The 27,532-nt window shown below is 48.4% G+C and overlaps 1 protein-coding gene across 2 annotated transcripts in view; it reads left to right on the top strand.

Moving 5' to 3' along the window:
* vwa5b1 (von Willebrand factor A domain containing 5B1) overlaps positions 1 to 27,532 on the top strand; it is a 218,079-nt gene that overhangs the window by 129,710 nt on the left and 60,837 nt on the right. For both annotated transcript variants that reach the window (XM_038773086.1, XM_038773085.1), the window contains 3 exons: positions 6,644 to 6,943; positions 15,096 to 15,233; positions 21,532 to 21,666. In XM_038773086.1, the coding sequence (XP_038629014.1) occupies positions 6,644 to 6,943; positions 15,096 to 15,233; positions 21,532 to 21,666 (573 nt within the window). The remainder of the gene's footprint in view (positions 1 to 6,643; positions 6,944 to 15,095; positions 15,234 to 21,531; positions 21,667 to 27,532) is intronic.

Genomic DNA, 27,532 nt, shown 5'->3' with positions numbered 1-27,532 from the left:
ATCATTAAAGCTCTCATGATTAAATTACTCATTAATGATCTCTCCAATCATTGACTAATCATCGGGATTTCAAGCTGCAGAGAGCCATGTTCAGCTTTCACTGCCCACTTGTTTCTGGAAATTTGAAGAGGACTTTGAGGCACATAATTAAATATTCTGGGAGACATATTTAAGATTTTATTCGCACTCTATTAACATTTTCCCCCAGAAATTCCCTGTGGACTTTACCTGTGAATGCTCTTTTACTTGACCTGAGTGGTCACCTAGCAGGAGTCACCAGGAGAAAGGTGCTGCTTCAGTATTTTACTAGGCTGCTTTTATCAGGAGGAGGAATGGGAAGAGGAAATGAGAATAAACTGGAAGCCTGTTACGGTTCCTTCACTTATTTGGTGAAATTGTCTATTTCTCAAGTTTATTTAATCCCTGCCTTGGGGTTCGGGCTGAAAGACCGCCTCCTGCTGCCTAATTAATGACCCGCAGCTGTTGCTGGGGTTACAGTGGCTTGGGGCCTGCAAAGCCTGAGGTCTAAAGCCTGTGGAGTTGGAGGGGAGAGAACAGCCAGAAGACAAAGAGAGAAAAGACTATAGCAACCGGGGGTGGTGACTGGACTTTTTGTGTGGGATCTCTGAAGAATTCTGTGTTTTGAAGGGGAAGAAAAGAAGATGATTTCAATGACTTGAGCGAGAAGGGAGTTCTGCGTGTGTGTATGACCCTACCTTCCACCCGCTCCCTACCGCCCTCCCTCCCTTCTTCCCTCCCTGCTTCTGTTCAAGTAGCTGGTGTTGCTTGATGAAAAAGGAAAGGAAAACATTGGTGGCTACGTAATACCAGCTGCCTGGTGAAGGACAACTACAGCAATAGCCAATGTTGTTCCTTTGTTTAAGAAGGGTAGTAAGGATAATCCAGGGAACTACAGGCCGGTGAGCCTTACGTCAGTGATAGGGAAATTACTGGAGAGAATTCTTCAGGACAGGATCTACTCCCATTTGGAAGCAAATGGACGTATTAGAAAGAGGCAGCACGGTTTTGTGAAGGGGAGGTCGTGTCTCACTAACTTGATAGAGTTTTTCGAAGAGGTCACAAAGATGATTGATGCAGGTAGGGCAGTGGATGTTGTCTATATGGACTTCAGTAAGGCCTTTGACAAGGTTCCTCATGGCAGACTGGTACAAAAGGTGAAGTCACACGGGATCAGAGATGAGCTGGCAAGGTGGATACAGAACTGGCTAGGTCATAGAAGGCAGAGAGTAGCAATGGAAGGGTGCTTTTCTAATTGGAGGGCTGTGACTAGTGGTGTTCTGCAGGGATCAGTGTTGGGACCTTTGCTGTTCGTAGTATCTATAAATGATTTTGAGGAAAATGTAACTGGCCTGATTAGTAAGTTTGCAGACGACACAAAGGTAGGTGGAATTGCGGATAGCGATGAGGACTGTCAGAGGATACAGCAGGATTTAGATCATCTGGAGACTTGGGCGGAGAGATGGCAGATGGATTTCAATCCGGACAAATGTGAGGTAATGTATTTTGGAAGGTCCAATACAGGTAGGGAATATACAGTGAATGGTAAAACCCTCAAGAGTATTGAAAGTCAGAGAGATCTAGGTGTACAGATCCACAGGTCACTGAAAGGGGCAACACAGGTGGAGAAGGTAGTCAAGAAGGCATACGGCATGCTTGCCTTCATTGGCCAGGGCATTGGTTATTGGAATTGACAAGTCATGTTGCAGCTGTATAGAACCTTAGTTAGGCCACACTTGGAATATAGTATTCAATTCTGGTCGCCACACTACCAGAAGGATGTGGAGGCTTTAGAGAGGGTGCAGAAGAGATTTACCAGAATGTTGCCTGGTGTGGAGGGCATTAGATATGAGGAGCGGTTGAATAAACTCGGTTTGTTCTCACTGGAACGACGGAGGTTGAGGGGCGACCTGATAGAGGTCTACAAAATTATGAGGGGCATAGACAGAGTGGATAGTCAGAGGCTTTTCCCCAGGGTAGAGGGGTCAATTACTAGGGGCATAGGTTTAAGGTGTGAGGGGCAAGGTTTAGAGGAGATGTACAAGGCAAATTTCGGACTCCGGAAATGTAGAAGATTTTAGTTTCGACTCAGGCTTGGAGGGCCCCCCTCCCCCTCACCTGGTGATATCCACCCACCCTGCAAACGTTCCCCTCCTCCCTTCTCCACATTGGGTGAGGGGAGATTATAATAATCTTTATTATTGTCACTGCTTACATTAACACTGCAATGAAGTTACTGTGAAAAGCCCCTAGCCGCCACATTCCAGCGCCTGTTCGGGTCACTGAGGGAGAAATCAGAATTTCCAATTCACCTAACAGCATGTCTTTTGGGACTTGTGGGAGGAAACTGGAGCGCCCGGAGGAAACCCACGCAGACACGGGGAGAATGTGCAGGCTCCACACAGAGAATGACCCAAGCCGCGAATCGAACCCGGGTCCCTGGTGCTGTGGAACCGGGGTGCTACCCACTGTGCTATCTTTTCCCTCAGTCCCCTACGGTCACCAACACAACAGTTAGGGGTGGGTGTAGCTACTATCCACTGGCAGAAACACAAGAGTATACACAGGAGCAGCTGCTCCTGGGACCCTGCCACCATTCCACCTGGTCACAAAATGTCTGAGGGTAAAGATCCACACCAACCCCAAACTGACCATCCAGACTTGCGTGAAGGTTATGGATGGAGTTGTTGGACCGCCAGCCAATGCATCGGTTTTCCTGAGACCTGAACAGGTGTTGCACCTGCCCTTGGCCACAGTGATCACTGTGGTTGTGATGGGTAACGTTATCAAATGTCCCACCCTTCACTCTCAGCAAATTTCTCCTCTCACACTTTGGGAGGTCTGGTTCTCGTGGAACCAATACTGCTGGGCTGCAGAGAGCCAACCGTTTGCCACATTTTCTCCTCCTACTGCCAGCCTTTTATTCACCTGGAAGGAAGTGCTGGAGGACACTACATTATCAGATCTTCTGGTCGTCAGGCAGCCTATGGTGCCACTTCTATAAGGAGGTGCGGCACTGGCATTGCCCCAGCTCCAAGGCAGCCAAAACCACCAAAGTAACCAAGGCTGGTGCCCCCCATCACAGCCGGGGAGGGGGGGGGGGGGATGCTGGTGAGGAAGAGGATGCCATTCCCTTGGGAATGAGCAGTCCACACGTAACCGTCACTCCCAGCGCAACCCTCAAGTCCAACCATGGGTCAGACTAAGAACCGTGCGGTGCCCAGGGTTTATTGAGGCAGCGTGGGATCCCTCCCTCACCCTTACGCACCTACCCCTGCGTGGCCCCCAGCCCATCAAATCACACAAACCAATTCATAAAATTGTATAATCATACCGTACAGAAGAGGCCCTTCACCCTATCAAGTCAGCCCCGACAAAGCAAATATGTTCTAATCTACACGAATCCCACTTCTGAATTCGGCCCGTGGCCTTGAACATTATAATATTTTAAACGCTCATCCAGGTAGTTTTTAAAGATTGTGAGGTTTCCTGCCTCAACCCCCCTCCTAGGCCGTGCATCCCAGATTCCCACCACCCTCTGGGTGAATAAACCTTTCCTTAAATCCCCACTAACCCTCCTGCCTTTCACCTTAAAATTATGTCCCATCGTTATTGACCCTTCAACAAATGGGCAGCACGGTAGCATAGTGGTTAGCACCGTTGCTTCACAGCTCCAGGGTCCCAGGTTCGATTCCCGGCTTGGGTCACTGTCTGTTCGGAGTCTGCACGTTCTCCCCATGTGTGCGTGGGTTTCCTCCGGGTGCTCCGGTTTCCTCCCACAGTCCAAAGATGTGCGGGTTAGGTGGATTGGCCAAGCTAAATTGCCCTTAGTCCAAAATTGCCTTTAGTGTTGGGTGGGGTTACTGGGTTGTGGGGGTGTGGGCTTGGGTAGGGTGCCCTTTCCAAGAGCCGGTGCAGACTCGATAGGCCGAATGGCCTCCTTCTGCACTGTAAATTCTATGATTCAACTAAGGGGACCAGCTGCTTTCAATCCACCCTATCCATGCCCCTTAATTTTATACTCTCCAATCAAGTCCCCTCTCAGCCTTCTCTGCTCCAAAAGAAACTACCCGAACTTATCCAGCCTCTCTTCACAGTCAAAATGCTCCATCCCCGGCAACGTCCTGGTGAATCTCCTCTGCACCCTCTCCAGTGCAATCACATCCTTCCTGTAATGCGGTGACCAGGACCGAACACAGTACTCCAGCTGTGGCCTCACCAACATTCTGTACAGCTCCAACATAACCTCACTGCTCTCATAATCTATGCCCCGACTGATAAAGACGAGTATCCCGTCTATCTTCTTAACGATCCTATTAACCAGTCCTGCCACCTTCAGGGATCTGTGGACAAGAACCTCAAGATCCCTCTGTTCCTCTGAGCTTCTGAGTATGCTGCCAATCATTGAGTTCTCTCTTGTTTCCCTCCTTCCAAAGTGCATCTCCTCACATTTTACAGGGTTAAATTCCATCTGCTACTGAAATGAAAAATGAAATGAAAATCGCTTATTGTCACGAGTAGGCTTCAAATGAAGTTACTGTGAAAAGCCCCTAGCCGCCACATTCCGGTGCCTGTTCGGGGAGGCTGGTACGGGAATTGAACCGTGCTGCTGGCCTGCCTTGGTCTGCTTTCAAAGCCAGCGATTTAGCCCTGTGCTAAACAGCCCAGTCTGATCTGCCCGTCTGACCAATCCGTCCTGTAACCTCAGTCCTTCTTCATTGTCAACCATCTGGCCAACATTTATGTCATCTGCAAAGGTACTTCTCACCGACCCCACACTTTGGGCAAAGTCCTCTGTCCTCACGGCGCCAGTAGCAGACTTTCTGATGAGGCTTTGAATCCAGCGCCGTGAATAAAATGGCAGCGAATCGTTTCTAATGCTCTGGTCCACCGCTGGCGATGGAATCGAGGTTCCCTCTGGAATCCCTCTCAATCCTCACCGTGTATAAATTTACATGGTTAAGGATTGGGAATCGCTTCCTGATTTGCGCTCCCAGCGGGAGTGACAATCGGATGCAATTCAGCTCCGGCAGGAGATAGTCTAACAAACGGATATATAATTTATAATAACAATAAGGGCCCAGGCGCTGCCAGGGTGCTGGGTGTCACTGCCAGACTAGCAGGGGCACTGCCAAGGTGCCAGGATGCCCATGCCGGGTGTGCCCTGGCTTTTTGAGGTGGGGTGAGGGGTGCTTTAGGACACCCTGACAGGTAAGTTGGGGGAGGGTGACGGAGGCTGTAGTGGGGGGCGAGCGATTAGGGCAGCATTTAAAAATGGTGTTGCCACCTCTTCAGTCACTGAAGAGCTCAGTGGGGAGAGTGCGGCTCGGCGAGACTCTGTTTAATAACGGGATCATTCTGAGCGTTGCAGGCACAGAGAAACACTCCACTAAACACCCCAAAACAGACTCTGTTTTTCCTTTTATATCACACCCGATAACTTTGCCACCTCAGAGTCTGACATCTGCTGCCTTTCTACCTTTTAATTATTAACTCTCTCTCAATTCAAAGATGCTGATTGGCTACATTCCAATCATCTTAAATTCCCGTCCCCTTCCCCCTATACAACGTCCATTACTCCCTGTAACCCAGTGTACAAAGTTCTCAGTCCCTCCATGGCCGTATCCACCCATCTTCCAATCACTCCCTTCACTTCACCACTCTGACTGCCCCGTGGTTACATTCCCACCACCAGGAATTCTGTATTCACCTCCCCATGTTCCCGACTCTCTGCCCTGTGTCCCTATTCTTGCCCCTCCCATTACCTTCACCGTTTCTCATATTAGTGCCCGCTGTGATTGTTGAAAGATTCTGGAACTTGTTGCTATGACGGTGAAATGTTCCATAAATGCAACATGCAATCATTCCTCCCAGCGGCCAATCCACAAAGCAAATATTTAAATCATTTTAAATTGATATTACAAAACATATATAAATACTGCTCTTTTCAGTCTGTCTTCCCTTTCCACTCTATTCTTGTGTTCTGTCTTTCCCAAAATGTTATTGCTTTAACTTTGTTCTACTCAAACTACCTTTTTCAAGAAGCAGTTGGATATAGCACCCGGAAGGGGAAAGTGGGATTCGGCTACTGGGTTGGATCATCAGCCATGATCGTAATGAATGGCGGAACAGAATCAAAGGGCCGAATGGCTCCTATTTTCTATGTTTCATCTCACCTGATCTTATTATTGGGGTCGTATCAGAAATTTGGTATTTTATTTGATCATTATATAATGGATATATACATGTATTTTAATACTTTTGTATTGAATAGGGGGCGGCTGGGTGTCTCACAGCTCCAAGGAGCCGTGCTCAATTTTTAGCCTCTGGTCACTGTCTGTGCGCAGTTTGCACGTTCTCCCCGTGTGTGCGTGGGGTTCCTCCGGGTGCTCCGGTTTCCTCCCACAGTCCAAAGGTGTGTGGGTTGGGTGGATTGGCCATTCTAAGTTGCCCTTAGTGTTCAGGTTAGGTGGGTTGTGGGGATAGTGTGGGGAGTGGACCGAGGTAGGGTGATCTTTCAGAGGATTGGTGCAGAACTGAGGGGCCGAATGGCCTCCTCCTGCACTGAAGAGATTCTATGATTCTATGGATGCCTCATGTTTGATATAATTTTGACTTTTTACAGGACAGTTTCACCATCCATCATCAATGCTTGATGTGGAATCGGCCTTTGGATCCCAGGACTTGTCATTCAGCTTCAGCCCCGATGCCAAGTCTGATTGCAGAGCTGTTGTTACAGGACTGATCTGTGGTGAAGTTATTCAGTGGGAAGTTGGATTTGATCTTCAATGCATTCTCCACCACAATACAAACTGTGATGCTGAACAGCAAGACCTGTGGGATGAAACAATTCATCACTTGGCAGCTCGGTCCATCATTCGAGATTTTGAACAAATGGCTGAAAAAGAATGTGAGATAGAGCATGGTAAGGATTCATCAGGATGGAGATATCAGGATGGAGATATCAGGATGGAGATATCAGGATGGAGATATCAGGATGGAGATATCAGGATGGAGATATCAGGATGGAGATATCAGGATGGAGATATCAGGGTGGAGATATCAGGATGGAGATATCAGGATGGAGATATCAGGGTGGAGATATCAGGATGGAGATATCAGGATGGAGATATCAGGATGGAGATATCAGGATGGAGATATCAGGATGGAGATATCAGGATGGAGATATCAGGATGGAGATATCAGGGTGGAGATATCAGGATGGAGATATCAGGATGGAGATATCAGGATGGAAATATCAGGGTGGAGATATCAGGATGGAGATATCAGGGTGGAGATATCAGGATGGAGATATCAGGATGGAAATATCAGGATGGAGATATCAGGATGGAGATATCAGGATGGAGATACTGTATCAGGATGGAGATATCAGGGTGGAGATATCAGGATGGAGATATCAGGATGGAGATATCAGGGTGGAGATACTGTATCAGGATGGAGATATCAGGGTGGAGATATCAGGATGGAGATATCAGGATGGAGATATCAGGGTGGAGATATCAGGATGGAGATACTGTATCAGGATGGAGATATCAGGATGGAGATATCAGGGTGGAGATATCAGGATGGAGATATCAGGATGGAGATATCAGGATGGAGATATCAGGATGGAGATATCAGGATGGAGATATCAGGGTGGAGATATCAGGATAGAGATATCAGGATGGAGATATCAGGGTGGAGATATCAGGATGGAGATATCAGGATGGAGATATCAGGATAGAGATATCAGGATGGAGATATCAGGGTGGAGATATCAGGATGGAGATATCAGGGTGGAGATATCAGGATGGAGATATCAGGGTGGAGATATCAGGATGGAGATATCAGGATGGAGATATCAGGGTGGAGATATCAGGATGGAGATATCAGGATGGAGATATCAGGATGGAGATATCAGGATGGAGATATCAGGATGGAGATATCAGGATGGAGATATCAGGATGGAGATATCAGGATGGAGATATCAGGATGGAGATATCAGGATGGAGATATCAGGATGGAGATATCAGGATGGAGATATCAGGATGGAGATATCAGGATGGAGATATCAGGATAGAGATATCAGGATGGAGATATCAGGGTGGAGATATCAGGGTGGAGATATCAGGATGGAGATATCAGGGTGGAGATATGGTGTGGGTGTCTGGTGATGCATGACAATGATAGAGAGTGTATATACTATATGATAGTGTTAACTACTCCCCTGCCCTCCCCCACCGACTGGAGCCGGGCTCGCTAATTGAATGGTTTGAATCGAGAAGGAAGTGGCGTTGGCGTGGTTGGTGCGGCACTGGCCACGGGTCGCTCTACGCGGCACCCCGTGATTCTCCGGCACGAATGGGCCGAGCGCCGTAGCAAAAAAAGAGTCCTTGCCGGCGCCGTTCTAACCTGCTCTGAGCCGGCGGTACCTCGGCGTTGAAGGGTCGGGTGGCAGCCTGTGGGGGGGGGGGGGGGGAGGGGGTCCAACTCCGGGGGGCCTCCTTTCCTACACGCCGGCACCCGTAGCCCTGCGCTATGTTGCGTTGGGACCGACGTGTTGAAGGGGCCACTGCGCGGATCCCGCGGTGCACAGTTCGCGCCGGGATCGGCAGCTGGAGCGACGCAAGCCTCTGCAACGCCGTGCTGGCCCCCTGTAGGAGAATCGTGTGCCGGCCACTCTACGCGGCTGGCCTGCCGATTCTCAGCCTGGGATGGGCCGAGCGGCCGTCGTGAAATCACCGAGTCCCACCGGCGCTGTCCATACCTCCTCTCAGCCGGCGGGAACTCAGTGTGGAAGGATCGGGGGGCGGACTGTGGGGGTGGAGGGGGTGTGACCCAGGGAGGGGGGGGGGGGGCTCCGATGTGATCTGGCCCGCGATTGGAGCCCACCAATCGGTGGGCCAGCCTCTCTGGTTGGGGGCCTCGTTTCTTCCGTGCCGGCCCCTGTGTTGGGGCTGGTGTGTTGAAGGAAGGCACTGCGCATGCCCGGATCCTGCAGCGCCCAGTTCGTGCCGGGATCAGCAGCTGAGCGCGTGAACCGCTCCAGTTCCGTGTTCGCCCCCTGTAGGGATTCCCGCCCAGAGTGTGTGAATGTGTGTGTGTGAGTATGAAATACTCAGTATGTGAATGTGTGTGTGTGAATTACTGTGTGTGTGAATGTGTGTGTGAGTGTAAATTACTGAGCGTGTAAATGTGTGTGTGTGAATTACTGAGCGTGTAAATGTGTGACTGTGAATTACTTTGTGTGTCAGTGTGTGAGTGTGAATTACTGAGCGTGTAAATGTGTGTGTGTGAATTACTGTGTGTGAGTGTGTGAGTGTGAATTACTGAGCGTGTAAATGTGTGTGTGTGAATTACTGAGCGTGTAAATGTGTGACTGTGAATTACTGTGTGTGTGAGTGTGAATTACTGTGTGTGTGTGTGTGTGTGTGTGTGAATTACTGAGTGTGTGTGTGTGTGTGAATTACTGAGTGTGTGAGTGCGATTCTCCGATTCAATTCAGGTGGGAGCTATAAAATAAATGGCAGAACCATCAGGAGCAGAGAGACACAGAGAGATCTGAGCGTGCAGGTTCACAGATCCTTAGAAATGGCAGCACAGATGGAAATGGTGGTAAAGAAAGCAAAAGAAGAAAGAAAGGTACAACACAGGAACAGGCCCTTCGGCCCTCCAAGCCCATGCCGACCATGCTGCCAGACTAAACTAAAATCTTCTACACTTCCATGGCCTGTATCCCTCTATTCCCATCCTATTCATGTATTTGTCAAGATGCCCCTTAAACGTCACTATCGTCCCTGCTTCCACCACCTCATCCGGCAGCGAGTTCCAGGCACCCACTCCCCTCTGTGTAAAAACCTACCTCGTGCATCTCCTCTAAACCTTGCCCCTCGTACCTTAACCCCCTAGTAGTTGACCCCTCTACCCTGGGGAGAAGCCTCTGACTATCCACTCTGTCTATGCCCCTCATAATTTTGTAGACCTCTATCAGGTCGCCCCTCAACCTCTTACGTTCCAGTGAGAACAAAGCGAGTTTATTCAACCTCTCCTCATAGCTAATGCCCTCCATACCAGACAACATCCTGGTAAATCTCTTCTGCACCCTCTCTAGAACCTCCACATCCTTCTGGTAATGTGTACGGGGGATGTTTTTTACTCAGAGGGTGGTGGTGGACTGGAATGCGCTGCCAAGTGAGGAGGTTGAGGCAGATACGTTAGCGACCTTTAAGAGTTATCTAGATCGACACATAAAGAGACGGGGTACAGAAGGATACAGGTGGTTGGTCTATAAGTGGCAGAAGGTGTAGAGGGGACAAGAGGAAGATCATTTTTACACAGAGGGTGGTGGGAGTCTGGAATTCACTGCCCGAGTTGGTGGTGGAGGCAGAGACCCTAAACTCTTAGGGACAGATCCAGGTACCTTTTAAAAGAGTTCAGGGTCTCTGCCTCCACCACCAACACGATGGGCCAAATGGCTTTAACTTTGCTGTAACTTTTCTGTGATTCTATCCCATTTTCACGAAGCCTTAATGACCCTTCTGCAGCCCCAGTCTTTTAAACAAGGATTTGCAGCAGATATACACTAACCCAGGCTTTCAACCATCAGTGCACCAGATATACAATATTTATCTGAAATTCTGACAATCATCACAAAGGCCATTCTTTAATAACATGTAATGGTCCTTCATGTTAATCTCTTTTCCCCCTTTCTATATTTTTGCTGTTATTATTTTGATCCATGGATGCTTAATGAACAGGTATCTTTAAGTCAAGTAGCAGAAGTAATGAGGAATTTCACTCTGCTAGCTTTGGGCAACAGAAAGCAGACATTTCAACCGAGCGATGAACAAAGAACAAAGAACAAAGACAATTACAGCACAGGAACAGGCCCTTCGGCCCTCCCAGCCTGCGCCGATCCAGATCCTTTAATCTAAGGGGGCAGCACGGTAGCATGGTGGTTAGCATAAATGCTTCACAGCTCCAGAGTCCCAGGTTCGATTCCCGGCTGGGTCACTGTCTGTGCGGAGTCTGCACATCCCCCCCGTGTGTGCGTGGGTTTCCTCCAGGTGCTCCGGTTTCCTCCCACAGTCCAAAGATGTGCGGGTTAGGTGGATTGGCCAGGCTAAATTGCCCTCAGTGTCCTAAAAAATAAGGTTAATGGGGGTTGTTGGGTTACTGGTATAGGGTGGATACGTGGGCTTGAGTAGGGTGATCATTGCTCGGCACAACATCGAGGGCCGAAGGGCCTATTCTGTGCTGTACTATTCTAATTCTAATTCTAAACCTGTCTCTATTTTCCAAGGTCTACTTCCCTCTGTTCCCGCCCATTCATATACCTGTCTAGATGCTTCTTAAATGATGCTATCGTGCCCGCCTCTACCACCTCTGCTGGTAAAGCGTTCCAGGCACCCACCACCCTCTGTGTAAAAAACTTTCCATGCACATCTCCCTTAAACTTTCCCCCTCTCACCATGAAATCGTGACCCCTTGTAACTGACACCCCAACTCTTGGGAAAAGCTTGTTGCTATCCACCCTGTCCATACCTCTCATAATTTTGTAGACCTCAATCAGGTCCCCCCTCAACCTCCGTCTTTCCAACGAAAACAATCCTAATCTACTCAACCTTTCTTCATAGCTAGAACCCTCCATACCAGGCAACATCCTGGTGAACCTCCTCTGCACCCTCTCCAAAGCATCCACATCCTTCTGGTAATGTGGCGACCAGAACTGCACGCAGTATTCCAAATGTGGCCGAACCAAAGTCCTATACAACTGTAACATGACCTGCCAACTCTTGTACTCAATACCCCGTCCGATGAAGGCAAGCATGCTGTATGCCTTCTTGACCACTCTATCAACCTGCGTTGCCACCTTCAGGGTACAATGGACCTGAACTCCGAGATCTCTCTGCACATCAATTTTCCCCAAGACCGTTCCATTGACCATATAGTCCGCTCTTGAATTTGATCTTCCAAAATGCATCACCTCGCATTTGCCTGGATTGAACTCTATCTGCCATTTCTCTGCCCAACTCTCCAATCTATCTATATTTTGCTGTATTCTCTGACAGTCCTCCTCGCTATCTGCAACTCCACCAATATTTGTATCATCTGCAAACTTGCTAATCAGACCACCTATACCTTCCTCCAGGTCATTTATGTAGATCACAAACATCAGTGGTCTGAGCACGGATCCCTGTGGAACACCACTAGTCACCCTTCTCCATTTTGAGACACTCCCTTCCACCACTATTCTCTGTCTCCTGTTGCCCAGCCAGTTCTTTATCCATCTAGCTAGTACACCCTGAACCCCATACGACTTTTTCCATCAACCTGCCATGGGAAACCTTATCAAACGCCTTACTAAAGTCCATGTATACGACATCTACAGCCCTTCCCTCATCAATTAACTTTGCCACTTCCTCAAAGAATTCTATTAGGTTTGTAAGGCATGACAGGCGCAGCGCGATTCCTGCCCCTGCCGAATCTCTGGTGCCGGAGACTTTGGGAGACGGCGGGGGCGGGATTCACGCGGCCCCCCCCACCCCGGCGATTCTCTGGCCCGGCGGGGTGTTGGAGAATCCCGCCACAGTTGTATTTGTTGCATATTTCATTATAGTTCTTGTTGTAAATAAACAGTAATTGTGTTTACATTTACAAACTGTAATTATTGGGCAGCCAATGGCCAAAGACTTTGGGTATTTTTCTAAGAATTATTGTTCAATTCAATTGTCATCAGACTCCGGTTCAAGTGGGGCTGGAATTGACCACGCCCCGGTGGGAGGGGGGGGGGGGTGCTGTGGGGGGGAGGGGGGGGGAGAACACTAAAATGAATATTCCACATTGTTACAAACCTTTCTTGATGGATTCATCCCACTCCAGCAGCTGAATGTCATTGACAATGCTACCTTGAAGACCCCATGTAGTCTGTTTTGTAAACTTGTGTGTGTTGCATGTTGTAACCAATGTCCTTCTGTGTACCATGTTACATGATTGTAGTGACATCACCGTAGGCACTCAGGAGATTTTCTCTCTCTTTAACCCAGACTGTGAGAAAGCAACATTTCCGAAATAAACTCTGATAACTGGTTAGAGAACCTACAGTGAGGCAACCTAGTTATCCATTGTCTTTGCTGTAAGTAAAAGCATAACCCCTTAAAACATAATAGTATAAAGACAAAGCTGGAAATGATGGTGTTTTTCCAGTGCAATAGTCAGAAAGATAGAGCTCAGACCTGGAGCTCGAGGTGAAGATCGATTTTAAGGAGATACTCCACCATCCAGAAATGTGCAGTAAAACTATCTGGTGAGAATGGAGTTTTTAGACTTGCTGGGAGAGCACATTAACTTTAGAGAGTTAGTAAGTACTCAGAACCATTCCTTAATTTTTTTCTGTGCATCTGAGATCCTGGAGCAATCAGAGAGTCGGAGTTTGGAAAAAGAGAGTTTTTTCAGACACAACGTCAATTGTTGTGTCAGTTAATTTGCACAATGGGTGGAAGGACGGACTCCATAAGGAACTGCAGAAGGTGATGGCGATTTTAGCTGCACCAAGACTGCACAATATGTCACAAACTGAGATCTTTTTTAGTTCTCATCAATTATGGAAAATTTATTCCAATCTCGCTACCACATTAAAACCAGTTCACACTTTATTATGTGTGAACCAACAATGGATTTGGAGGAGAGACTGCGAAGAGGCTGATACTGAAGTCAAAAACATGCTGAAGAAATCGGAGCTCTTAGTAGTAAGGGCGTGGAATGCCCTGCCTGCAACAGTAGTGGACTCACCAACATTAAGGGCTATTAAATGGTCATTGGATAGACATATGGATGTTAAGGGAATAGTGTAGATGGGCTTTACAGTGATTTCACAGGTCGGCGCAACATCGATGGCCGAAGGGCCTGTACTGTGCTGTAATGTTCTATGTTCTATTTTGACCCCAAGTTGAAAATACTACTGGAATCTGTCACATCGCCCTATGGGATGGGTGCAGTTGTCGCTACTGGAGACGAGCAACCAATACCTTTCACTTCAAGAATGTTGACAAATGCTGAACAGAATTATGTTCAATTGGAAAAGAAGCCTTGAGTATAATATTTGGTGTGGAAGACATTTCCTTTGTTAATGGATCACAGGCCTTTGATGATGGTTTTTGGTCCATACAAGGAAATCTCCAGCTGTGTGTCGTTGCACAGACGGTCCCTCATCTTATCAGCGCATAATTATGAGATTAAATACAGAAGATCTGAGCATCATGGGAACGCCGAGGTTCTATCACGTTTTCCAATACGGGACAAAGCTGAATCCCAGGAGAACGATGTAACCGGTATGTACTTTTCCCAGGTGGATAGTGAACTTAATTAATTACTGCCCCTCGTACAAAGACACATGAGGTCAGATCCGGTGATGGGGAAGGTCATGGACATGATCTTGAAAAGGTAAGACTGGATAAACAGAAGAGGATTGGAAATTCATACCGAACAGGGGAACTTGAATTAACGGTACGAAACGGATTACTTATATGGTGAATCAAAATTGATTTGCTCTTCCTGCTAGACACTTGTAGAACAGCATAAATCATCACTGTTCACTATGAGCAGAAGTTTAAGTTAATATTTGTCAATATTTGTTGATGCACTACAGGAGTAAAGGGGGAAGAGATGTTATGTGTTGTAATCAATGGCCATCTGTATAGAGACATTACCAGAGGCGCTTGAGAGATGATCCTCTCTTTCACCTCAGACTGTGAGCAAGCAACACCAAACCGACCGTGTGGAAAGCAGGTTATCCTTTGTTCAGACTGTGAGTAACAGCAAAATCCCTTAAAACATAACTGAAAGGCTGGCCACTCTCTCTTGACATAAATTATAACTTAGGGGCTTGAAATATAATCTATAATTTATCCTGTGGATCTTACTACACCGAGAATTTATGTCTTACCAAATAGTCATTAGTTTTCCATTTTGTGTACATCATGAGATTGGACTTGCTTGTGGATTGGGAATAATTATCTGCAATTAACTTTAACGATTAGAAACCAATATTTGCATTTTATTTTGCCTTTTGTTTGCAGGTTCTGGAAGAAGGTACCAGCTGAATGCAATTCACACCAGCAAGGCATGTAATATCATTAGCAAGTACACAGCTTTCATACCAATGTATCTTGACAACAACGGCTATGTGCCAAACATTGTCACATATTCAAATACAGGTACAGTCATGTTGTGAGCTACTTTCAGTTAATTTCAACCAATGTTCAACCTTGGACAGATTACAATAAATGTCATTCTGTGCCCCTCAAAAAATAATTTCAGTGCTTTGCAGTGAAAGTGAGTGAATGTTTCCACTCCTGTACTTTGTTATAAACCAATGTTAGTATTTGTGTTCCTTGACCTCTGTAACCATTCCATTATTGACAATAGAAAAGCTCGACCCTGACAAACCTTCCTATCCATCAGGGGTTCAATGAGGTTTGTTTGTCTTGGATGGCAGACTGGAATGAAATTGTAAAACCTGTCAGCGGTTCCTTTGGTGGCTGGGGGTGGTACCAAGGGATTGGAGAGTGGCGAATGTCGTGCCCCTGTTCAAAAAAGGGAATAGGGATAACCCTGGGAATTACAGGCCAGTTAGTCTTACTTCGGTGGTAGGCAAAGTAATGGAAAGGGTACTGAGGGATAGGATTTCTGAGCATCTGGAAATACACTGCTTGATTAGGGATAGTCAGCACGGATTTGTGAGGGGTAGGTCTTGCCTTACAAGTCTTATTGAATTCTTTGAGGAGGTGACCAAGCATGTGGATGAAGGTAAAGCAGTGGATGTGGTGTACATGGATTTTAGTAAGGCATTTAGAACATAGAACATAGAACAGTACAGCACAGAACAGGCCCTTCGGCCCTCAATGTTGTGCCGAGCCATGATCACCCTACTCAAACCCACGTATCCACCCTATACCCATAACCCAACAACCCCCCCCACTTAACCTTACTTTTATTAGGACACTACGGGCAATTTAGCATGGCCAATCCACCTAACCCGCACATCTTTGGACTGTGGGAGGAAACCGGAGCACCCGGAGGAAACCCACGCACACAGGGGGAGGACGTGCAGACTCCACACAGACAGTGACCCAGCCGGGAATCGAACCTGGGACCCTGGAGCTGTGAAGCATTTATGCTAACCACCATGCTACCCTACTGCCCCAGGGTAAGGTTCCCCATGGTAGGCTTATGCAGAAAGTAAGGAGGCATGGGATAGTGGGAAATTTGGCCAGTTGGATAACGAATTGGCTAACTAATAGAAGTCATAGAGTGGTGGTGGATGGCAAATATTCAGCTTGGAGCCCAGTTACCAGTGGCGTACCGCAGGGATCAGTTCTGGGTCCTCTGCCGTTTGTGATTTTCATTAATGACTTGGATGAGGGAGTTGAAGCGTGGGTCAGTAAATTTGCAGATGATACGAAGATTGGTGGAGTTGTGGGTAGTGAGGAGGGCTGTTGTCGGCTGCAAAGAGACATAGATAGAATGCAGAGCTGGGCTGAGAAGTGGCAGATGGAGTTTAACCCTGAAAAGTGTGAGGTTGTCCATTTGGAAGGACAAATATGAATGTGGAATACAGGGTTAATGGTAGGGTTCTTGGCAATGGGGAGGAGCAGAGAGATCTTGGGGTCTATGTTCATAGATCTTTGAAAGTTGCCACTCAAGTGGATAGAGCTGTGAAGAAGGCCTATGGTGTGCTAGCGTTCATTAGCAGAGGGATTGAATTTAAGAGCCGTGAGGTGGTGATGCAGCTGTACAAAACCTTGGTCAGGCCACATTTGGAGTACTGTGGGCAGTTCTGGTCACCTCATTTTAGGAAGGATGTGAAGGCTTTGGAAAAGGTCCGAAGGAGATTTACCAGGATGTTGCCTGGAATGGAGAGTAGGTCTTACGAGGAATGATTGAGGGTGCTAGGCCTTTTCTCATTAGAACGGAGAAGGATGAGGGGCGACTTGATAAGAGGTTTATAAGATGATCAGGGGAATAGATAGAGTAGACAGTCAGAGACTTTTTCCCCGAGTGGAACAAACCATTACAAGGGGACATAAATTTAAGGTGAATGGTGGAAGATATAGGGGGGATGTCAGAGGTAGGTTCTTTACCCAGAGAGTAGTGGGGGCATGGAATGCACTGCCTGTGGAAGTAGTTGAGTCGGAAACATTAGGGACGTTCAAGCGGCTATTGGATAGGTACATGGATTAGGGTAGAATAATGGAGTGTAGATTAATTTGTTCTTAAGGCAGCACGGTAGCATTGTGGATAGCACAATTGCTTCACAGCTCCAGGGTCCCAGGTTTGATTCCAGCTTGGGTCACTCTCTGTACGGAGTCTGCACATCCTCCCCGTGTGTGCGTAGGTTTCCTCTGGGTGCTCCGGTTTCCTCCCACAATCCAAAGATGTGCAGGTTGGGTGGATTGGCCGTGATAAATTGCCCTTAGTGTCCAAAATTGCCCTTAGTGTTGGGTGGGGTTACTGGGTTATGGGGATGGGGTGGAGGTGTTGACCTTGGGTAGGGTGCTCTTTCCGGGAGCCGGTGCAGACTCGATGGGCCGAATGGCCTCCTTCTGCACTGTAGATTTTATGATAATCTATGATTAATCTAGGACAAAGGTTCGGCACAACATCGTGGGCCGAAGGGCCTGTTCTGTGTTGTATTTTTCTATGTTCTATGTTCTCTATGTTCTTTAAAGATGTGGATCAGAAATTGGCTAGTTGAAAGAAGACAGAGGGTGGTGGTTGATGGGAAATGTTCAGAATGGAGTTCAGTTACGAGTGGCGTACCACAAGGATCTGTTCTGGGGCCGTTGCTGTTTGTCATTTTTATAAATGACCTAGAGGAGGGCACAGAAGGTTGGGTGAGTAAATTTGCAGACGACACTAAAGTCGGTGGAGTTGTAGACAGTGTGGAAGGATGTTGCAGGTTACAGAGGGACATAGATAAGCTGCAGAGCTGGGCTGAGAGGTGGCAAATGGAGTTTAATGTAGAGAAGTGTGAGGTGATTCACTTTGGAAAGAATAACAGGAATGCGGAATATTTGGCTAATGGTAAAATTCTTAGCAGTGTGGATGAGCAGAGGGATCTCGGTGTCCATGTACATAGATCCCTGAAAGTTGCCACCCAGGTTGATAGGGTTGTGAAGAAGGCCTATGGTGTGTTGGCCTTTATTGGTAGAGGGATTGAGTTCCGGAGCCATGAGGTCATGTTGCAGCTGTACAAAACTCTGGTACGGCCGCATTTGGAGTATTGCGTACAGTTCTGGTCGCCTCATTATAGGAAGGACGTGGAAGCTTTGGAACGGGTGCAGAGGAGATTTACCAGGATGTTGCCTGGTATGGCGGGAAAATCTTATGAGGAAAGGCTGATGGACTTGAGGTTGTTTTCGTTAGAGAGAAGAAGGTTAAGAGGTGACTTAATAGAGGCATACAAAATGATCAGAGGGTTAGATAGGGTGGACAGCGAGAGCCTTCTCCCGCGGATGGAGGTGGCTAGCACGAGGGGACATAGCCTTAAATTGAGGGGTAATAGATATAGGACAGACGTCAGAGGTAGGTTTTTTACGCAAAGAGTGGTGAGGCCGTGGAATGCCCTACCTGCAACAGTAGTGAACTCACCAACATTGAGGGCATTTAAAAGTTTATTGGATAAGCATATGGATGATAAGGGCATAGTGTAGGTTAGATGGCCTTTAGTTTTTGACTTCCCATGTCGGTGCACATCGTGGGCCGAAGGGCCTGTACAGCGCTGTATCGTTCTATGTTCTATGTTCTATGTTCTATGAAGTGGAATATTGTTGGCTGTACTGACTGATTGGAGAATATTATAGTAATACATCAAGAATAATTAATATTCAAGCTAACCTTGATACTCCTGAAGAGATGTTACATAGCTGAGCAAATACTGCTCAATCACCCACAATGAGAGTGTGCATTTCCTGGAGTTATTAAGAAAATTACCAGTATTAGGATGGATAAATTTGAATAAACTTGAGATTTTGTTTCTCGCCAGATGCACAACATATTCAGCATTGTTAGTTTTAAATTTAGAGTACCCAACTCTTGTCTTCCAATTATGGGGTAATTTAGCATGGCCAATCCACCAAACCTGTAGGGGTGAGACCCACGCAGACACGGGGAGAACGTGCAGACTCCACACAGCCAGTGACCCAAGCTGAGAATCGAACCCGGGACCTCAGCGCCTTGAGGCAGCAGCGCTAACCACTGCGCCATCATGCTGCCCTAGCATTGTCACTTAACTATCAAATTAGACAGTATTGCAGACTATTATTTTTCCAATTTGACAATTATGAATATATCCAAGTGTATCATCCTGTTACCTCTTCTTTCTCTTGAATGATTGATTTGATTTATTGTCACGTGTACCGAGGTACAGTGAAAAGTATTGTTCTGCGTAGAGTTCAGACAGATCGTTCCATACATGAAAAAACATAGGACGTACATAAATAAACAATGTAAATACATAGGCACAGGGATCGGGTGAAGCATATGGAGTGTTATACTACTCAATGGAGAAGATGTGTGAAGACATCAGATCTGTCTATAAGAGGCTCATTTAGGAGTCTGGTAACAGTGGGAAGAAGCTATTTTTGTATCTGTTAGTGTGTGTTCTCAGACTTTTGTATCTCCTGCCCAGTGGAAGGATAACCTGGGTGGGAGGAGGGGTCTTTCATTATGCTGCCCGCTTTCCCCAGGCAGCGGGAGGTGTAGATGGAGTCAGTGGATGGGAGGTGGCTCACGTGATGGACTGGGCTGTGTTCACGACTCTCTGAAATTTCTTACGGTCTTGGGCTGAGTAGTTGCCATACCAGGCTGTGATGCAGCCCGATAGGATGCTTTCTATGGTGCATCTGTAAAAATTGTAAGAGTGAATGTGGACATGCCAAATTTCCTTAGTTTCCTGAGGTAGTATAGGTGCTGTTGTGCCTTCTTGGTGGTAGCGTTGACGTGGGTGGACAGGGGCAGATTGTTGGAGATGTGCACCCCTGGGAATTTGAAACTGCTAACCATCTCTACCTCGGCCCCATTGATGCTGACAGGGGTGTGTACAGTACTTTGCTTCCTGAAGTCAATGACCAGCTCTTTAGTTTTGCTGGTATTGAGGGAGAGATTGTTGTCGCTGCACCACTTCACTAGGTTCTCAATCTCCCTCCTGTATTCTGACTCATCGTTGTTTGAGATCCGACCCACTATGGTCGTGTCGTCAGCAAACTTGTAGATGGAGTTGGAGCCAAATTTTGCCACAAAGTCATGTGTGTATAGGGAGTATAGTCGGGGACTAAGTACGTAGCCTTGCAGGGCCCCGGTATTGAGGACTATCGTGGAAGAGGTGTTGTTGTTTACCCTTACTCATTGTGATCTATGGGTCAGGAAGTCGAAGATCCAGTTGCAGAGTGAAGAGCCAAGTCCTAGGTTTTGGAGCTTTGATCTGAGCTCGGCTGGGGTTATGGTGTTGAAGACGGAGCTGTAGTCAATAAATAGGAGTCTGATGTAGGAAAGTGCTGCAGAGTCCTGTGACTTACATTTTCAGACCCAGAATTGATAGCTTCTTAATTTGTCAACTTTGTCTGATACTATTCTGTTTTAATAGTGTCTGCACTAATTAACTTCCTCAAGAAATTATTGCGGTTTTTACCTTCAGCAGAGTACATGAACCTTCTGTATTTGACCACTTGGTAACAATTAGCATCTCTGTCCAATCGGACACATGTTAACTATAGAGCATCAGTATTACCCTTTAAAAATGAAATAAAATTGGTTCCCAGCCCTCCCCTTGCTTCACAGTCCAAAGATGTGCGGGTTAGGTGGATTGGCCATGCTAAATTGCCCGTAGTGTCCTAAAATGTAAGGTTAAGGGGGGGGGGTTGTTGGGTTACGGGTATAGGGTGGATACGTGGGTTTGAGTAGGGTGATCATTGCTCGGCACAACATCGAGGGCCGAAAGGGCCTGTTCTGTGCTGTACTGTTCTATGCTCTATGTTCTAATTGTTGATGGTTTCTGTGAGGGTGTAGTGCAATTATATAGCATTTAAACTGGAACCCAGAGAATCCAGGCGTGGGACGGGGGAATGGTGGGGCCGTGGAGAGTGGGGTGGGGGCAAAGCGAGGGTGGGGTTGGGAGGAGTAAGAATAAGCAGAATTTAATGAATATTAATTCTAAAACTAGAAGTGGTCACAATTGAGGTGAATCCTGACCTTTTTGATTGGACATTACATCCTCCTTGTCCTTTGGCAGTCTCCTGATCTGGACTTTACTGCTGTTTTCACTCTTAGTTAGTGAATGATCCATCGACATTCCACAATGTTTGTCGCAGCAATAATAACCTCATACCAGCCTCCTTTCCATTTGGAATTGATGCTACTTTTACATGGATTTCAAATGGTTTTTGGTCCCTTTGAAACATGTTATTATTTTGGTAATGTTGCTTCTGCCTCACTGTGTTCTAAATCTTTCACCAGGTACTGGATCAAAGTTAAACAATCAAACGAGGCCTTGCTCAGGAAGCTGGAGGCAAAGAGGTTACTCTGTTGGTCTCGGTCGTTCTCAGTCTGAATATGGAGCTGATGGAGTTGATGACGGTTTTTCCACTCTCTGTAAGCTGCAGTTTTATTCAAATTCTGTCTATTGATAATCATAAAGTTAATTAAGAAGCTTTTAACATGTTTTCAAAGCAATAGCTTTATTTGAATTGGTGAGGAGTGTTCGATCCTGGCCCGGGTCACTGTCCGTGTGGAGTTTGCACATTCTCCCCGTGTCTGCATAGGTCTCACCCCCACAACCCAAAAAGATGTGTAGGTTAGGTGGATTGACCCTTAATTGGGGAAAAAAATAATTGGGTATTATTTTTAAGAGAAGGAATTGGTGGATATTGAGTCTGGAGAAGGATGTGTAGATAGCCTGGGTCACATTGAGATCCAAAAAGACGAGGTGTTGGGCTTCTTGAAAAATATTAAGGTAGATAAGTCCCCAGGGCCTGATGGGATCTACCCCAGAATACTGAAGGAGGCTAGAGAGGAAATTGCTGAGGCCTTGACGGAAATCTTTGGATCCTCACTGTCTTCAGGTGATGTCCTGGAGGACTGGAGAATAGCCAATGTTGTTCCTTTGTTTAAGAAGGGTAGCAAGAATAATCCAGGGAACTACAGGCCGATGAGCCTTACGTCAGTGGTAGGGAAATTACTGGAGAGAATTCTTCGAGATAGGATCTACTCCCATTTGGAAGCAAATGGACGTATTAGCGAGAGGCAGCATGGTTTTGTGAAGGTGAGGTCGTGTCTCACTAACTTGATAGAGTTTTTCGGAGAGGTCACAAAGATGATTGATGCAGGTAGGGCAGTGGATGTTGTCGATATGGACTTCAGTAAGGCTTTTGACAAGGTCCCTCATGGTAGACTGGTACAAAAGGTGAAGTCACACGGGATCAGGGGTGAGCTGGCAAGATGGATACAGAACTGGCTAGGTCATAGAAGGCAGAGAGTAGCAATGGAAGTAGCAATTGGAGGGTTGTGACTAGTGGTGTTCCGCAGGGATCAGTGATGGGACCTTTTCTGTTTGTAGTATATATAAATGATTTGGAGGAAAATGTAACTGCTCTGATTAGTAAGTTTGCAGACAACACAAAGGTTGGTGGAATTGCGGATAGCGATGAGGACTGTCAGATGATACAGCAGGGTTTAGATCATTTGGAGACTTGGGCAGAGAGATGGCAGATGGAGTTTAATCCGGACAAATGTGAGGTAATGCATTTTGGAAGGTCTAATGCAGGTAGGGAATATACAGTGAATGGTAGAACCCTCAAGAATATTGAAAGTCAGAGAGACCTAGGTGTACAGGTCCACAGGTCACTGAAAGGGACAACACAGGTGGAGAAGGTAGTCAAGAAGGCATACGGCATGCTTGCCTTCATTGGCCGGGGCATTGAGTATAATAATTGGCAAGTCATGTTGCAGCTGTACAGAACCTTAGTTAGGCCACACTTGGAGTATAGTGTTCAATTCTGGTCGGCACACTACCAGAAGGATGTGGAGCCTTTAGAGAGGGTGCAGAAGAGATTTACCAGAATGTTGCCTGGTGTGGAGGGCATTAGCTATGAGGAGCGGTTGAATAAACTCGGTTTGTTCTCACTGGAATGACAGAGGTTGAGGGGTGACCTGATAGAGGTCTACAAAATTATGAGGGGCATAGACAGAGTGGATAGTCAGAGGCTTTTCCCCAGGGTAGAGGGGTCAATTACAAGGGGGCATAGGTTTAAGGTGCGAGGGGCAAGGTTTAGAGTAGATGTACGAGGCAGGTTTTTTACACAGAGTGTCGTGGGTGCCTGGAACTCGCTGTCGGAGGAGGTGGTGGAAGCAGGGACGATAGTGACGTTTAAGGGGCATCTTGACAAATACATGAATAGGATGGGAATAGAGGGATACGGACCCAGGGGCCGCGATTCTCCAAAAGGGAGACAAACAGCCGACGCCGGAGTGAAACCCAGAGCGTTTCACTCCGGTGTCGGAGTCCGCTCCTCGCCCCCTATTCTCCCCCCCCCACAACCCGGGGGCTAGGAGCGGCGGTGCGTGAATCTCGGGCGCCGAGGCCTTGACGCTTGCGTCAAAGCGACGCGCCAGGAATGACGCGGCCGGCGGCGCCTAAGTGACGTCAGCCATGCATGCGCGGTTGCCGTCTTCCCCTCCTCTGCCCCGCAAGACATGGCGGCTTGATCTTGCGGGGCGGCGGAGAGAAAAGAGTGCGTCTTTTAGAGACGCCGGCCCGACAATCGGTGGGCACCGATCGCGGGCCAGGCATCTCATGAGCACAGCTGTGGTGCTCGATCCTCCCTCCATCCCCCCACAGGCCCCAAACACAGAGGTCGCGCGCTGTTCACGCCGGCAGCGACCAGGTGTGGTTGGCGCCAGCGTGAACCGGTCGGGTTCGGCAGGCCGCTCGGCCCATCCGGGCCGGAAAATCGCCGGTCGCCGTGAGAAATTGTGAACACCGATTCGCCGAGCGACCTGTCGAAAAACGCGACACGCCATTTTGGGTGATGTGGGAGAATCGCGGGGGGTGCCAGGGCGGCTGCCGTGATTCGTCCGGCCCTCCCACGATTCTCTCCCCCGGCGTGGGGTGCGGAGAATTGCGCCCAGGAAGTGTAAAAGATTGTAGTTTGGACGGGCAGCATGGTCGGCACAGGCTTGGAGGGCCGAAGGGCCTGTTCCTGTGCTGTACTTTTCTTTGTTCTTTGTATTTTAAATTTATTTTAAAAATGAATTAATGAGGGGTTTGAGTCTTTGAACCTCAGCATTTTTTCTCTGAAATACATTGGAAGAAAAAAAACTAAGTTTTGATTTTCCTTAAATCTAATCCTAGAGACATTGTCTGAGTTTGTAAATCCTGAGCGCGCAGTAACTGCTCATTTGTAAAGATTTCTTTTGCTGAATTGTTTTAATCAGTGGCCACTGCAATTGTTGCTTCTTGTCTTCACCTCTGCACTTTGAGAGACAAATTGAAGAGGAGTGATTGCAATCACATTAAACTGGTTTCATATTCTGGTCATGAACCTTATCAAACAACAGGAAAAGTCCCTTGCAGCCAGATATATAAAAACATGTTGCAATGCTGGGTTGAGAACTCAGCTTGTCAATTTGGTTCATAGAGGCATTAGCACAGGTGCTTCTGACAAGGCTGGTATCGTGTCCCTGAGAAGGTGTTGGTCATTTTCCTTGAAAGGCTGTAGTTTGTGTGATGAAGGTCTATACTGTTGAGAGGGAACTTACCTAAAGGTGTTGCAATACAAAAGGAAGATTCTCTTCACTGAAGTTATGGGAGGTGCAGACAATGGTGTCCGACCAGAGTGATTGGATTGTGTCCCTCGGACCGGAGGTGGGGGTCCTGAGGACAGGTACTCCACACGGGGTTTGACTTGAAGTCACAGGGATGACCATTTGTGGGGGCTAAGGAAATACGGGACCCAGGGGGAAGGTGTGTGATAGTGAATGGGGTGTTGGAAGGGACACACTGATGGTGGCAGTTAATGTGTATGTGCCGAATTGGGGTGATGTGGGGTTTGAGAGGTTTGCTGGGAGTGATCCCAGATCTGGATACACATCAATGATTATGGGTGGAGATTTTCATTGCACGATGGAACCGAGGGTGGACAGGTCGAGCCCCAAGTCAATGGGGAAATTGAAGATGGCGAAGAAGTTGGGAGAGTTTATGGAGCGGATGGGAATGTTTGACCCATGGAGGTTTAAGAACCTTACGGGGGCGGGGGCGGGGGCGGGGGGGGGGGGGGGGGGGCGGGGGGAGGAGTGGGGGGGGGATGCTGAAGGGAGTGTTCCTTCTTCTTGCACGTGTATAAGGTGTACTCGAGAATTGATTTCTTCGTGCTGAGCCGGGCGGTATTGTCAGGGACGGTGGAGAGGGAGCATGCGGGAATCATAATATCCAATCGTGCGCCGATTTGTTGGAGGTGAGGTTCAGCGAGGGGCAGGTTCAGAGGCTGGAATGGAGGCTGGATTTGGGTTTCTTGGCAGATGAGGGGTTCTGTGAAAAGGTGAGGTAGGTGATCGGGGAACTGGGAGATGACGGCAGCCACGTTCTGGGAGGCGTTAAAGACAGTTCAAGAGGTTGATGACGGGGAAGGTATATCTGGGTGGTTTAGAGACCAGGGGTGGGGCATGTGCTGAGGATCAAATGCAAATGGGAAGAGGAGCTTGTGGGGGGGGGGGGGGGGGGTGTCTGTGGTGCGAGGCGGTGCGTAGGGTGAATTGAACCCCCTCCTGTGCGAGGATGAGCTTGATTCAGTCCAAGGTGGTGCACAGGGTACACCTGACCTGGGCGTGGATGAGTGGGTTCTTTCGAGCGGTGGCCGATGAGTGTGAGGAGTGTGGGCGAGGGCCGGCGAGTCACATGCACATGTTCCGGTGTTGTGAGAATCTGGAGAGATATTGGGAAGTGGTGTTGGGCCGTTGTCTAAACTCCTGGGGGTGGCGGTCAGGCCGGATAGAATGATGGCGATCTTTGGGGTCTGGGAAATGCCGGAGCTGCTGGAGGAGCAGGGGGCCGATGTGGTGGCCTCCGCCTCTCGTGCTAAATTGGAGGGCGGATATGCTGCTGGGGGTGGTGGCCTGGCTGGGGGCCTATATGACTTTCGGCTGTTGGAAAAACTATAATTTAAGTTGAGGGGGTCGGGGGAGGGATTCGAGATACAGTGGGAGAATTATTCATCAGGAGGGAGGGGGAGGGAGGGGGTAAAATGGGGGAAACTGTAGAAACTGGAGGTTATTGAGTATGTTACTGTTATTTTTACCAATGTTTGTAATAAAATATATTTAAAAATCAGATTAGCAAACTGAATGGATAACTGACAGTCTGGTGTGGGAGAGATGGGCTCAGGTTCCTGGGCCACCGTTACTGAGTAAAGTGGGGTCTGTACTGTTGGGACAGCCGACACCTGAACTATGCTGGGACTGATGCTCTAGCGAACCACATAACAAGGGAAGGAGAGAGAGATTTAAACTGAATCGAGGGGGCAAGGGATCAAATTTGCGAAGATGTGGCCCCCCCCCTCCCCCCCGGGTTGGAGAATCATTGGGGGGGCGGCGTGAATCCTGCCCCGCCGCCCCGACCCCGGCTGACGAATTCTCCGGTGCCAGTTTTCGGGCAGGGACGAGGATCACGCCACGCTGGTCGGGGGCCGTTGACAGTGGCCCCCCCGGCAATTCTAGGTGGGCCGAGCGTCTGCCCGCTTTTGGTCAGTCCCGGCGGCGTGAACTGGACATGGCCCATCACGGCAGGACCTGGCTTGTAGGCTGGGTAGGTGAGTCCTGGGGCGGGGCGCGCGGGGGGATCCAGCCCCGGGGGTGCCCCCACAGTGGCCTTGCCCTCGATCAGGGCCCACCGATTTGCAGGCGGGCCTGTGCCATGGGAGCACTCTTCCTTCCGCGCCGGCCTCTGTAGGGCTCTGCCATGGCCGGCACGGAGAAGAAACGCCCTGCGCATGCACAGGAACACGCCGGCCGGTCTGCGCATGCACAGGAACACGCCGGCCGGTCTGCGCATGCACAGGAACACGCCGGCCGGTCTGCGCATGCACAGGAACACGCCGACCGGTCTGCGCATGCACAGGAACACGCCGGCCGGTCTGCGCATGCACAGGAATACACCGGCCGGTCTGCGCATGCACAGGAACACGCCGGCCGGTCTGCGCATGCACAGGAACACGCCGGCCGGTCTGCGCATGCACAGGAACACGCCGGCCGGTCTGCGCATGCACAGGAATACACCGGCCGGTCTGCGCATGCACAGGAACACGCCGGCCGGTCTGCGCATGCACAGGAACACGCCGGCCGGTCTGCGCATGCACAGGAACACGCCGGCCGGTCTGCGCATGCACAGGAACACGCCGACCGGTCTGCGCATGCACAGGAACACGCCGGCCGGTCTGCGCATGCACAGGAATACACCGGCCGGTCT

Source organism: Scyliorhinus canicula, chromosome 16 (assembly GCF_902713615.1).
Source record: "Scyliorhinus canicula chromosome 16, sScyCan1.1, whole genome shotgun sequence".
Lineage (NCBI taxonomy): Eukaryota > Metazoa > Chordata > Chondrichthyes > Carcharhiniformes > Scyliorhinidae > Scyliorhinus > Scyliorhinus canicula.
This window is presented reverse-complemented; position numbering and strand designations above follow the sequence as displayed.